Raw genomic sequence first — 14,503 nt, forward strand, 5'->3', positions numbered from 1 at the left:
TCCATTTTCGTTCCATTTGTATATTTCAGGTGAATAGGATCTAGGATAAAGAATCAGGCAAAAACTGTCACCAATTTTTAGATAAGAAATTTAACATTAGAAGGTTACTCAACTTCACCGAGACAGGATTGCAATGATATGAAACAGAAAGCTTCAAGCATTTTTTTTAATTTGAAAAATCATTATATAAAACATTCAAATTCCAGATAAAGAAGAGATAAAGCATTCAGGTGTTTGAATACAATTACTCACTATTATTCCTGGTGTCCTGAGTTGTGCTAAAATGGAGAGAAACCTTAGCACTTTTTAGGCGTATCTGACCCCAACGTGTTACTGCCTGCAGTTCTACATTGTAGTTGCTGTTGGGTTGGAGTCCCTCCAGGACCACATAATTTTGGGCCTATAATAGAGAAGAATAAATATACAAAGTAGTTATAGTATTACTGAAACACAGGCCCTTATTAAAAGCAGGCCTGTTATCTTAGGCACACTACTCTTTTAAAATTAGAAAAGAAAACTCATGTATAAATTTCAACAGAGCAAAATTTCCTTTCTTTAAAAAATGTATTTTATTGGACTCTTTTTTTCTGTGTCATTTTTAAAATACTAACCTTCCTGATGTTTACATAATTTTGGCAATTACTTGGCAAATACAGACACCTCTTGTTTATGTCAAAACTAAAGGATTTTTTTTACATATAGCAAGTTTTTTTCTTATGCCAAAATTATTTTAGCCAAAGAAATTTAAACTTTTTATTCCCCAATTTCTGTGTTAGCAAAGCAACTGAAACCTTTTTCTAGAGACAGTCAGTCTGAGGACAGCTAAAATCCAACATTCAGAACATTTGTCAATATTTTCTATTTTTTTCAACTGTTGAAAACAAAACTTTAAAGAAAACCCCAAACCCACAAACAAAAATACGCTTTTCTGCTATAGAATGGAAAACAGGAAAGAAAAAAACCAGTTTCCATTGTCATGGAGGTGTCTTAAACAGGTAAACATCAGAGTAGGATTATCATTCTCCAGTCAATAATCCATAAATTAAGGCAAGTCCCATGATATTGCAAAGAAGGGCCAAGGCTTCTCAGTATTCTTAGATTTCTAAATTTTTTAAAATGTATTTATAAAAATGCCCTTCTATCCCTTATGTCAGACAGAAGACATTACTCCATGTTTTCATTAGAGTACTCTGTGCCTCTGAAGTTTGACAGTCAAACTTCAGTCAAACAGAGTGGAAAAGATAACCACGTACTGCCATATTTAACACTTCGGGGATTGTCAAAAGCATTTCATATCAATTACTTTTACTTGTTTTGTGCTGAGATGTTTATAATATAGACTATAACGCTCAATTAACAGTGTTAATATGGTAGTCAAATTATTTGAATGTCTACCTGGAATGATTTCATATGGCAGTCATTATAAAACTATGTGGACTTGACTACATCTAAAGGTAAAAACTGGGTAAAAAAAATTTTCAATGATCTTTAAAAAAATAAGACTTTTCCACCTTTAATTTTATTTTTTTTTTAAGTTTTCTGCAGAAGAGTTTTTAGACAGAAGAGTTGCTACTATAAGTTGTAATTCAAAGGACTATTGATTAGCAATAGCCTCAGGAGCGTCCTGTGGGGAAAGTTTGAATCTCACTGGCATTGCCGTGCAGTTTCATGACATGCTGCAGAGGAAAAAGTACAATGAGCCAGAAGTAATGTGAAAGATATTCTAAGAGCCTGGTTTTTTTCTCTCCAATATGCCTTGGCTCTGCTGGATTTCCCTATACTCAAGCTCAGAACTTGGTCCCAATTAGTATAAAGTTGTATATTGGATCTGTTTTAACATATTTATACATAGGATGTACCCTAAGCAAAGTGCTAACACAACATTAAGGACCCAGCTCAATTTTAAAATTCTCTGGGGTTTGTGATTTAACGATCAGCTTGTAGAGAGAAAGCTCCCCTGTATCTTCAGGCTGTAGCCTCTCCCATGAAAATCTCTAGCCAACAGCAGCTTTCCTGAGAAACACAAACTTTTTGACCTAGCACAGTCCAACACTGCTCCCTATCTTGGCAAAGTAATTTTTTTAAAATTACAAGAACTATCTTTCTTTTCAATGCAAAATTACAAGAACTATCTTTCTTTTCGATGCATATTTCCTTTTGGGGTTTTTTTAAAGTATTTAACGGAAGTAGAAACAAAGACCCAAGTTATCTCAGCCCCTGAAATTACTCCACGTTGTCTACATTTGCAGGAAAATTTCCTTTTCTTGCCGGCCCAGCGCAGAGCTGCTGGTGGTGGTTCTGCAGCCTCCGGACCCTGAGCACCCATCAGTGCCCATGAGAAGGCGTGGGTCCAGCACCTTCGCACGGGGGTCCCTCTGCTGTGGCCGATCTGTTGTAGATGAACTCGGCACACAGCCTTCGTTGCCTTTATTTCTCTCAGGGTTGGTGACTGAGGGACAGAGAGGGAACTATAACGCTCCGGCTGTCATTCATCACAGGGCAAGTGGGCAGCCGGAGCCAAAACGCCGTGTTAACACGGACGTGCGGCCAAATTCTCACAATGTATTTATTAAGAGCACTGAGAATTAAGTTCAGCCTGTTATATGTAATTTATTTCTATTTCTATTAACTACTTTAAAATAATATGCAATATGCTTAAGGATATCACAACAGATGGTTTTCCAGTAAAGCAATATTTGATACATCATTCAAGAAACTCAGAGGAACTTGCTGCTATGGAAAAATATCACATCTTTGGTACAGCAGCTTACCTGAAGAGTTTTTGAGTTTGTGTTTTCCTTGGACATACACTGACTATTTAACAGTTATTCTATATGATAGTGTCACAAGTTTTATTCGCATACTGAAAGAACAATCTGACAGATAATGTTAGCCTTCTTAAATAAAACAAGCACTGTATCTTTAAGAAGCACTAATAAAATAAGCCTGAATTTACAGGACAAATAGCATTTAACTTTCTATTCATCTCCCCTGCAATATCTTATAGTATCTACCTGCATTTTAGGGCAGATGTCTACTTCTCTCCCCGAGTTCAAAGACAGAGATTAAGAGATCAAAATTGTCTATGGGGTTGGTGATACAAAAAATTAAGACCTCTACTTCACCAGCTGCTGAAATCATTGCAACTGATCACATATTTTATACTTACACTCTATTTTGTGCCAGAAATAAGCCATATTTCTGTCTCATTTACTATTTTCTTTCTTACCCCATCGGTAATCTTCCTTCTCTTTTTTTTAGCTGGGATTACATATTTGCTATAGGTCCAGCTCCAGAAGACTTTGTAGTGGTGCACTGGGATATCAGGCTCTTCTGGAAGATCCCAAGTAATCATTACATCCACACTCCCGTCATTGTTTGCACTGATATTGGCAATTCTGATATTAGATGGAGCTGGTGGAGCAGACGGATCTGGAATTTAAAACAAACAAAAAGATTCTAAACTAAAGATCAACTTCAATAAGGTAAAGATCATCTTCACCTTACGTATTTACCAGGCATTCACAAACTGGATTAAACACTCTCAATACACTGAAGAAAATTCAGGCAAAAATTTCCCATAACCGATGAGGCTTCTTGTAAATTGTAGAAATTCAAGCTCTACTGAAACAAGAATTAGGGGTTAGCATCTAGTTTTGTCAGTATTCTGTGTTGTTGATAGTTCACTAATACCACCAAGCTTTATCAAAAGGTACTAGACTATCAGTTTCACTTCTGTCATTCACTACTTCATATATAGTGAGTCTAAAACATTTGTGTTCTACAAGCGGCCTTGTATAGCCATCACAGAATTGTATGGCGAAAACTGAGTATTTTTCCGGTGTTGCCAGACAATTCTCAGATGATAAAATTATGTTTCTACATGTTGAATCTTTCTTCAAAATTCTAGCATAGATATCTTCCACCATAGGACATAAACACTTCCTTAGAATAGAAGTAATTAAGATGTAATGATATATTATGGTGTCATAGAAGTCTACAGGGTTTTTTTAGAAAACAAAAAGCAATTAGCTACCCCTGTGATTTATTTCCCTGTTCTGTTTTAATTTCTGCTCAATATCAACTAAAGTATTATTTCTTTAGTTGTCTCTGTGCTGACCCTAGAGTCAAGAAGGACACCTGACAGTCAGAGGTTCCAATATTGAACCTTTTCCAATACTGGATGTTAAGTCCTCCTTGTGGACCTGGTATATAATATTCTGGCCCTGAGTAATGTGAATCAATGGAAATTTTGCAACTGGGCTTCTGAAAGTATGCTTTGCTATTTACTAACTCCTACTTTTTAATCTTACTTATTTTTAAATGCCTGTGGTAGCCAAACATTGGTAAGAAAATATAAGGAAACTGCAAAACCAAAATTTTAAGTAAAAGTAAACAATGTGACTCAAAAAAAATTAAAAGTATATCAGGCAGAATAAAGGAAATTCATAGTAATTAAGGCATGTTATGAACCTGTAGTCAAGAAAAAACAATCTGACTGAAAAAAAATTTCATATAACTTTTTAGCCAAATGAGCCACCACTTATTTGCCAGAAATAAAACTGGAGGTGTGCAGAGGAGACAACAGGCATTCATTTACAGCATAGTTCACCTGCATCTTTTTATAATGGTAAATGAGCTGTTAAACAAATTTTCCAGGCATACTAAGTTCATCAGATAATCCCTATGACAAATGGTCTCACTGAAAAATACCATCATTTAGGTCATGCAAACTGACACATTCAGAATTAATAAAGACAGCATTTCCTTTTTAAAGATCAGCATATGTGAAATAATGGCTTATCCCTGTTATTTAACAGGACTCTTGGTTAAATGGTAATGGATTCCCCTGTTTCCTCACGCACATAATTCAACCTCACTTTTGGCTATAAAAGTTCCAAAGCATGCTTGAGTTTAAGAATACTGCAAATTTAACTTCATTTTCAAAATAATGAGAACTCCTTACTTTTTCTCACTTGTTTTTTAATTAGCTGGCAAGCCAGTTCCCTTTAGTTTTGTATGGCTTTGGAGAAGCACTGTCCTTACACTTATTTGCTTACCTGTGAAGTAGCCAACAACTCCATCTTAAAGTATACAGAGCTATTTATACTGGAGGGGATAAATTTAAGAGGTTAATTTAGTTAAATGGTTTGTACTGTTCTCTACCACAACTTTTCATTTACTTCTATAGTTTAATAAAATAAGCACATATAAAATGAAATTTAGGTACAATAAATATAAACAGAATCATGATTCATAGATCCAAATTCTTTCATCTTCACTGATTTAAAATGTTAGGGGGTTTTTATGTTATATGACAATGCACTATGGCAATAAAACATTTATAACCTGAAGCGCAACATGATCATATTACCGTAGGTGAATTATTCAGGTTATCTCCCAGAAGTAAGATGCATCATGTATTATGTATACTTAACATATTGGAGAGAATTAAAATGTTTCAGAGAATGTCTTCACAAATATTCAGATATAAGCAAAAATCACTCTAACCATAAAACATGTTTGTCTTCATTCTGCATCTATAAAAGGCTCTGAGAGTCATTAAAAAAAAATTAAAAGTTAAATGAAATAGCTCTTCTGGACAAAGTGTACTATATAATTAAAAATACTTTAAAGTTCCATTCACCAATTTTTCATAGGTCTAAAAGCAAATGACCAAATTTACATTCTTCCTTTTCAAATGTTTCTGTTCCCATCAGAATGCAAGATAGTGTGTCATTTTCTTTGTATAAAGTTAGCGATTGACAAGAACGGAGCTTTTATATGTCTCGGAATCACAGGAATTTGGTTTTTTTTTAAGGTAACTTCAAACATCCCTGTTTTTCCAGTAACATAAGTAGAAAAAGAGAACAGTAAGGAAGAACTACGTGCATACTGAAACCAATAGGTCATTTCTTCTGACTTCTACAGCACTAGCACTTCACCCTGTACTGTTTTATAATTGCACAGTTTATTGAAAACATTACTTTATCATTAGCATTTCTTCTGTGTTCACTAGAAACAGTCCAGGCAGCAGACAAAATGCTGATCCATATTTAAAAGAAAACCCAGTAGTGTTTCTCCTTTCTTATGGGAGAATGTAAACGTTGTATTAAAATCATTGTGTACTACAGTTAAGGAAAGAAAGAACATCCTCTTAAAGGGAATATACATGTGAAATAATACAGCAATGGCAGAACCATTTTCCTAAGTGCCCCTTTTCTTCAAAGTCTGTCTTTTGCAAGCCTCGCAAATGTCATCCACAAAAATGCCTTTGAACAGGAGAGTCATAGTGGTAGTGGCAGAAGACAGAAAGGAAGAAGATCTGCAGCTGACAGACATCAAAAGGCAAGACATTTGAAAGTGTCACGTTTTCTAGAAGAGCTTTTTTAAATCTGGTAGACTTAGCTGGAGAAAATAATAAACTAGAAGGATGTAAGATGTCAAGGATGACCAAAACTTAATTTATTGCGGTTTTGCATTTAATCATCTGAAAAAAACCTGTCTGATTGTAGAGACACAACAGTAAAATATTTCTTGGATTTGGGGCGTATTACCTGAACTATGAAGCCACTTAGTGAGCATTTCATACCACCTGAGGATCCCTACCATAGGAAATATTTTAATACAACTATGTAATTTATGTATTTATTTCTATGTATTTCTGAGGCTCATCACTATGACGACTTTCAGATCTATCATTTTGTAAGCCAAAGAAACAACACTATTAATATTTTCTTTCATTCCAAAGGATTTTTACCAGCAAACAAACAGGGGAGAAGGAAGAGCAGCAAGGCAAGATATTGTGATCTCTGTTATTAACAGGAAAAACCCCTGAAAGACCCAAAACCCACCCTCAAAAAACAAAACAAAAAGCCCAACAAAAAAGCAAACCAGACCTCTCCAAAGCCCCCGCCCCCCAAACAAAACCTCTTCAAAAACCCCAAACCAAAACACTGTTAAAGATAAGAGCATGCTCCTCCATAATGTATGCCTGCCAGGTACCAGATAACAGATTAGTTCTTTTTTTCTGATTTTTTTTAAGCCTTCACTATTGCATTATTGAATGGAAGAGTCATGCTTTTCCCCAATAGGGGCTCTATCATGCATATGTCTGTGCAGACATTAAAAGCAGGGTACAACTCGTGCTGAAATACTTCAAGGTCTAATAGCTGGTACTGGGTTATAAAGCTTTTATACATAAGGTGTTTGTTACCCTGACGATGAAGCTAAACTGGCATTCTGCTGACTATAAAGCTAAGAGTCGTTCTACCGTTAGTCTTCATATATCTGTGATCCCTCTGACTGACTGCCCACATGTATAATTCAGATACATGAACACTAAATTGCTGGAATGGAAACTACTGCCAGTTTTTCAAATGTAAAGTTCTGAAATTTTATATACACAAATTTATCTGAGTGTTAAATCAAATCCTTTGGTTTGCAGAAAGAGTGATGCTAGTTGCAGCTTTTCCTTTGCAGTTTATACTACAACGCAAATAAAATAAAAGTCATTATATATATACTAGAATTTGGCACAGACAGCTGTCCTCAAATCCAAAAAAATTCTGGTCTCAGCAGTCTGACAAGTAAATCACTTCTTGCTGCTAGAAATGATAGCTTCATTAGGTCAAGGCTGAAGCTGCTGTTCCAGCACACGGAGTAAGTACTGCATTTGTCTGGATTGTATCTGGCTTGAGTATACCCAAAGGACTTAAATTCTTGTCTTGCTGGCTACTTAGCCATCACAAGCAAAACTCTGTCTCCAGTCCCCAAAAGGGAGGTTTCCTTGCTGCAAATAAAAGAAAAAAAGAAAACCCTCACATCATCACCATTTCAAAATGCACCTCTTCCCACACTCTTATTTGTAACATGGTGATAGACAATTTATATTTTACGAAGTTCTTTCAATCAATGGGATCTGGAAGCACTTTGCAACCTTAACAAAATAGTATAGGGCAAGCTATACAGAAGAATCGCATCATACAATGCTGCAGTGCATCCGCTTTGGCTTTAAATGTGGCAACCACAATGAAAACAGTAAATGATTTGGAATATATGTCAGAGAAGAAAATAATGACGTTGGAACCAGAATTCTCATTCTAAGCTGTAAAAGTGATAGCAAGTTTGACTCTAATTTAAACCCTTTTTTATAGAGCTTTTTTTTCTGCCTTAAAATGGATCTCCCATTGCTATCTTTTAAACATTAGACGTTCCAACTCTAAAAATCTGCTGAAGCTGCTCTACAGACAAGTTTCCAACCATTAAACAATTCCAAGGCATAAGCGGGGCGACTGACTTTGCCCAATGGAAATGGCACACATAAACCAGCTGTGCAACAGTATAAAAAAATTATTGGTCCCAAAGGAGCAACAGAAAGAATTTTATTGCCGGGGGTGGGTGTCTGTTCTGGTTTTACTAACACTCAGTAATGTATGCATGAAATCACATCCAGCATGGTACTTACGTGCTGTGAAAACAATGTTGTCTGCTTCCTTTTGCCTGACAATTTATCCTGTGTATGCTAGCAACTGCCTTCATGTTGAAGATAAAAAACTTCAGCAGAGGTAGAAGGATCAGATGGTTTGGGCTCATTGTGTTCATCTTATAGCCTCTTTTTGTCTTGGGAAATGGCACAGTACCTAACTACAGACCAGCAAGATAATATATGGAAAAGCCTAACACTAATCCCTCTAGTTAACCGTGGTCTCCGTTACTAAGAGTTCCTTCTCATCATAAATCATGAAAAGCTAGAAAAAATGAGCCTAAAAACTCTTACCCAAATGCAACAAATTAAAAGTTTTATTACTAGTGCCGAGCAGCTTCTGACCAGTTGGCTTAGGCTATTTGGTGCCCGCTTAATGGGAGAAACGCATGGGCAGCTTTTCATCCAAGGAGACTCATTTATGGGTTGGAAGAACAGTCCTCTCCTGCTTCCTGAGAGAATGAAGCAGCTTGGAGACAGCCAGTCAAAATATGAAAAGAAACATATTTGTACCTTTGGGGATCAAAAAAGTTCTGCCAGGCATTCGTTACCTTTATTTATTGCTGTTATTGCAAATTGTTGCCACTCAGCTGAAGATCAAAAGGAAAGCACACACAATTTAAAACCCCTCAAAAGTGAAGTGGAAACCACCGTCAAAAGAACAGAAAGTTTTGATCAATTTTAACTGACAGTATCAATCTGAAAAGCCATGTGCAGAGTTCTAGTTCTAGGAAAAAAACCACTCTCCTAGGTGCAGTATTCTTCTAGACACTCTGCTCCAAACAGATAGGTATAGTCTAATCTGTGTTTCTTCTAATTTTGGAATCGCATTTTGGCAAAATGAAGCAGCACTTCATTCCCTGTGAAGGGCCATGCCAGAGATGCACATGCAAATCTTTCATTTCCTTTATAAAAAAGAAATAAACAGCATAAAAAAATTCTCTCTGCTTAAACTCTGAATATTTCATGAATTATCTCCGCTGTGTCACTTTGATTATTTACAGATTAATGCCATAAATGAACACATGAGGCAGTGTAAAACAGCTAATAAACCTTCACCTCAAATGTTTACACTATAAGAGCATCAAAAGCTGCAAGAGATAAACCCTCAAAACACAGCTAGATGAAGAATGGTAAGCTGGAATGCTTAATGAAATACTCTTCCTGGTTTTGTCTTTTTCATGACTGGGAAGTTAAACTAATTTGGATAATAAGAAGCTTTGTTTAGTCACAGAAAAGTTAATGCAAATTACATACCTCAGAAGACTTAACATTATTTTGAGTAAAACAAAACGGTACTTTGCTGTGCCTACTTGGAGATCATATATTTTGCATTTGCAGAAAACACAGAATAGTATAAAACGGTATGGTGGTAATGAGACAAAAAGTCTCTCTCCAAGTAATTACAGCAGCAATGTTTTTGAATGTTCTTTTTAACAGCTTAAAATATTTAGTGACAAGAGACTTAGTGGTGCCATACTCCTCCCTAGATTCAGATTATATATCATGTTTGTCCTCCTTTAAAGAAAACAAACCCAAATAATTTGCTATTCGTTATAACTTATGAGCAATTGGTAAAAGTTCAGCATCTTGTGTGAGAAACTCTCAAGAATTGCTGTCGTGTTTCCTGATCAAAGGGTTTCTTTTTGAAGAAAACTTCTGTTAGGTCTGAAGAAGATAATAATCTTCTCTTGGTCTTGGCACAACAGGGTGAACTGAAACAGCACAAGAACTAATGTGAATTTCTGTCCACACTTCACATAAACGTGGCACAGACAGTCAGCAACCTTCTAAAGGTGATGTGCCAAAGTCCGCTTTCCTTTTCCAAACTGGAGGTTAAATGCGCCTGTAGGAGCTCAGCAGGGGCCAGCAGATACTGGCACTTAAAAAACTAAGCACATCTGAGCAGCAGTTTCTTGCCTCTCTGCCAGGCAGGGGCTGCCACTTCCCACTGAGCTCCAAAGTAGTAATTAAATGTCTATATGACACTATAACCGTTACCGCTCTGAGCACCTACTCGGGGACGCGGAGGCCAAGAGACGGCGACTGAAGCATCCCAGTGTCACTCCCGACAGTCATCAGCTAGCAGCGTCTTCATCTGTGTCACCTAGTGCTTCTACACGTTTCGTCTGGAGAAGATGGTGTCTTTATAATAACCACTGACAATACCAAAGCCTCTGCAATAGTCAAGTGAGCTGCCAGAGTAGGGCGATTTTGGCTACGAAGCTAACTGAACTCCTTGCTGTTTGTCTGGCAATTTGCAAGTCTCTGCCAAGGGCTGGAGTTTAGAGCTGAAAATTGTTATTTTGAGGGTTATAGAAGCCTTTTGAACAATCCTGGCTACATACTTTCTGCCATTATCAAGATCCCCTTATTTTGGTTTATCGGGTAAGAGCATGCAGAGGCACTACTGGCTCCTGCTGCCCTTGTCACGAAGTCCTAAAAGCGCTAGCCACCTCCACCAGACAGCCCTGAGCAGCCCTCGAGGAGAGCAAGTGCTTCAGGGGTAGCTGCAGAGACCACAGAAAAAGAGGACTCCGGTACCCAACCTGGAATCATTTCAAACCCACAGGCTCCTGAAACACAGATCACTGCCAGCTGGGAGGCTACTCTGAAGAAGTATCCCTCCGTGCTTACCTCCTTCTTACGCTTTTCTCCAAAACCCTGCTTTTGGCTGGGGTCAGATACTGGGCTAAAGAGACCTTCAGTATGACTTACCATGGACGTTCTTCTATTCATTACCAAGGTAGGTATTTTGAACAATATACTCCTGTGGCTAGCACACTCAGTAGGGGATGAATTTTTTGGAAAGTAATACAAATCCTGCCTGAAAATGTCATGCTCAAGCCAAAACCTCAGTGTTATCATGATATACCTTTATGTAATTGCAATTATAGTGGTTCCAAGCAGAATAGTTGGAAAACCTTTAAAAACTCAGTAAAGCAACTGACAACTACCTCAGCTTGAAAGAAAGTTGGTTCCAGATTCAGCAACAAAGTGCTGTAGCTGCTGAAGTGCTGCTCATGAAAAAAGCAAAGAGAAAGTTACTGCTGCTGCTGAGTCCTTGCAGGAAGCGCAACACTGCTTGAAGGAACTGTATTTTTGATGTGACTGAAACGGTATGCTACTAAGTATAAAAAAATCTTAAAAGAATACTTTCATACTTGAAAAGGCTTGTGGTCACAGCAGTAATGGGATAGCTATGGCAGCCAACCTTCCTACCACAAATACGGTTATAGCACCAAAAACTTATTAAGTCTAATGTATACTTATTCAGTAAGTAATTAAACCATCCATACCAGCAAAAGCACTTGTATGCCTCTACAACTGCACCTACAATAAGAATTTTTTCTAGGACTGACTATGGCCAAACAGCAAGCTAAAAGCTAGCACAGGAACCCATAGATGGCAACTGCCTGTATTGCCAGATAATTCTGTCTGCAGAAAGAGGAGGAAACGCATTCCTTGAAGTGTGCATTATACCAGTGTAAAGATTCTGTCACTACTAAAACTAAGACAAGTCTTTCTATTAGAAACTACCTCTATTAGTAGAGTGAAGAGTGCTACATCTCATTCTTTGGCACTAAAGTCAACTAGCACGGTCTGGCTATGCCCACGTTATCGACTGCCTTTAAGAGAGGGTGACCACATCCAGAGCATCTGTCTGTCAGGAATAGTTTCTGGCCTCTGCTAACTCCTATACTATGCCTGAGAGTCATCCAGGAAAAATTTTCCTTCGCGTGGGTCAAAGGCACAGCAGGGACAATGCCACCAACTTCACAGGATAGGAGATCAGTTTCTATCTCCCTTATCCCCCCAGGACCGTTTACTGGTACAGAGATAATTTTCAAAGTTATTTTATTACCCAAACCCTTGCAAAACCAGAAATGGCAACAAAAATTCCTACAGTACTTTGTGGATTGTCCAGCATGCCTTTCTAATGAACAGAAACATGCTATTTAGCATTTATACCCTTTTTATTCTTAAGTCCTTACAATTACTGCCAGCAAGGGGAAAGTTATATTAAGAGAGCCCGCAGTTCCATCAAAACAATGCTGCTGCAAGTATTCAGATACAGGCAACAAGATATTTTAATACTCTGCTAAACATATGGCAGCAACGTATTTCTCGTAACTAAAAAGAAAAATAAGAGAAACCTCTCGGAATAACACACTGAAACGACAGTTCCTTCATGTTTCATGGTCAGGGTCATGTTGTTTGATACCAACCGTGCGGAAAATGTTTAAAAGGAGGTTTGTTCGTTGAGACCCCTGACTGATAAAAGAATAATGACATCTTTAACCTTTAATTCCTTTGCTGACTTCAAACAAATCTCACACCATTCCTAAAGCCGCTGGCAAAACTACCCCAAAAGCCCACCTGTTGAATACAGAAAAGTAGGCAGACCAGGTTGTGTTCCACATGTGAGTGAGCAGAAGGTGAGCATCAGACACGGCAGAACAAAACTAACCTTTCGAGGATCGAAAGTGCTTGCTGGGTGCCGTGAAGCCTCTCGTCCCGTGCACGTTCACCGCTGCCACACGGAACTGGTACCACCGGCTCGCTCGGATGTCCGGCAGCCGAACCCGCTCATCTGTAGTCTGGTGGGGAAAATGTCACACTTACACTCGTTGTTCTGACAGGGCTAATTGCGCTATCATCTCCCACGCAACACCCGTTAGCCAGACTGAATCCGCAGCAGGGTCAGCAACCACCTCACCCGACCCCGAGCATCATTCTGCACTGCGAAGCATTTACAGCTGGGAAAAAAAATCATATAACCACCCGATTTTACAGTGCGTTGCGGGTCTCTTCTGGAAAAAGCAACCTTTAGAAAACTGAAGTGTTAAATTTCCCAAATTAGTTTCCCAGTTATCACAACCAGTGATATATACCAGTGTACAGGTCCTAGCTGCTCAGGTGTTGACGTTTCAGGGAACTCATTGCCCCAGGTCACAGGAATGGTTTCTCCAATTCCCAATTCTCAGAGAATTAGGGGTCCAAAATGGCTTCACAAAATCCAGCACCGTGAGAAGCCGCCTCTTCTGGTTCACAGGAAACACAAAACCCTCAGGTAATGAATGTAGGCCTTCTTCAGATCTTTGGCACTTCTGTCAAAAAGACACTCCCGGCCTTAACTCTTCCCTGCAGACTTTTCTCAGGTCATAGGAGATGACCTTTTCTCCAACAACACCCACCGCGACTGCTAGTGTCACGAGTTCAATTTCCAACTTCTGGGGGGAGTGCCTTAACTGCTGAAATATGGCATAAACATAGAGGCACTCTGAACCCTTTCAGTAGGAGGTGCTTTACATGCTCTTATTCTGAGCCCCGCTTTCCTCTATCTTTTTCTTTTTTCCCTTTAAACAGCTATCTCCTGCACTGTTTCTTATTCCTCCTAAGGTACAAACACCAGAACTGAACACAGCCTCCTGGTAACTGCTGAATCACTGCCAAGTACAGAAGACGTAGCATTTTTGTAGAACTCCACAAATTCATCCACTTATTGCAGATTTTACTTTTGCTATTACCTCCCAATTATCGAGTTTTCAATTTATTTTAGGATGTCATGTTTATTGCATTTTAATTCTTTAATCAAAATAACACATGAACCTGAACCAAATGTCCTGTATATGTCAAAATACACTATACAATCATTACTGATTACCATTGCTGACCAAACATGCAAGCTCATTGAAAATGTAGTGACATCAATTTATTTTTACAAGCTCTGTTTTCTGTAACTTCAAAACCCCACCTTCCCTGCATAGCCTTCAATGTTACTTGCAATGATGCCAAGTAGTTCCCAAAAAAGGCACAGCATAATTTCTGCTTTTTGCTCCCTTTCCAGTCTGTGTAAGAAAGCAGCAGCTGCTGATCTAACTCAGATGGCCAGAGCTTGAGGAAGCTGCTTCAGCTCTCCAGCAATGGTATTTTTAGAGCCCTGACAAATAAAATTTGTAGGTGTTATCCTGCACTTCAGCTCTTCATTTGGTGACAAGCAAAATTTACGGAAAC

At 38.1% G+C, this 14,503-nt stretch overlaps 1 protein-coding gene across 1 annotated transcript in view; it reads right to left on the reverse strand.

Moving 5' to 3' along the window:
* Positions 1–14,503, reverse strand: part of ANOS1 (anosmin 1) — a 147,175-nt gene that overhangs the window by 34,720 nt on the left and 97,952 nt on the right. Inside the window, exons 6-8 of the mRNA XM_049834684.1 lie at positions 12,957–13,086; positions 3,230–3,432; positions 253–400 (exon numbers count right to left, since the gene is read on the reverse strand). Of these exons, the coding sequence (XP_049690641.1) occupies positions 253–400; positions 3,230–3,432; positions 12,957–13,086 (481 nt within the window). The remainder of the gene's footprint in view (positions 1–252; positions 401–3,229; positions 3,433–12,956; positions 13,087–14,503) is intronic.

This window comes from Accipiter gentilis, chromosome 31 (assembly GCF_929443795.1).
Source record: "Accipiter gentilis chromosome 31, bAccGen1.1, whole genome shotgun sequence".
Lineage (NCBI taxonomy): Eukaryota > Metazoa > Chordata > Aves > Accipitriformes > Accipitridae > Astur > Astur gentilis.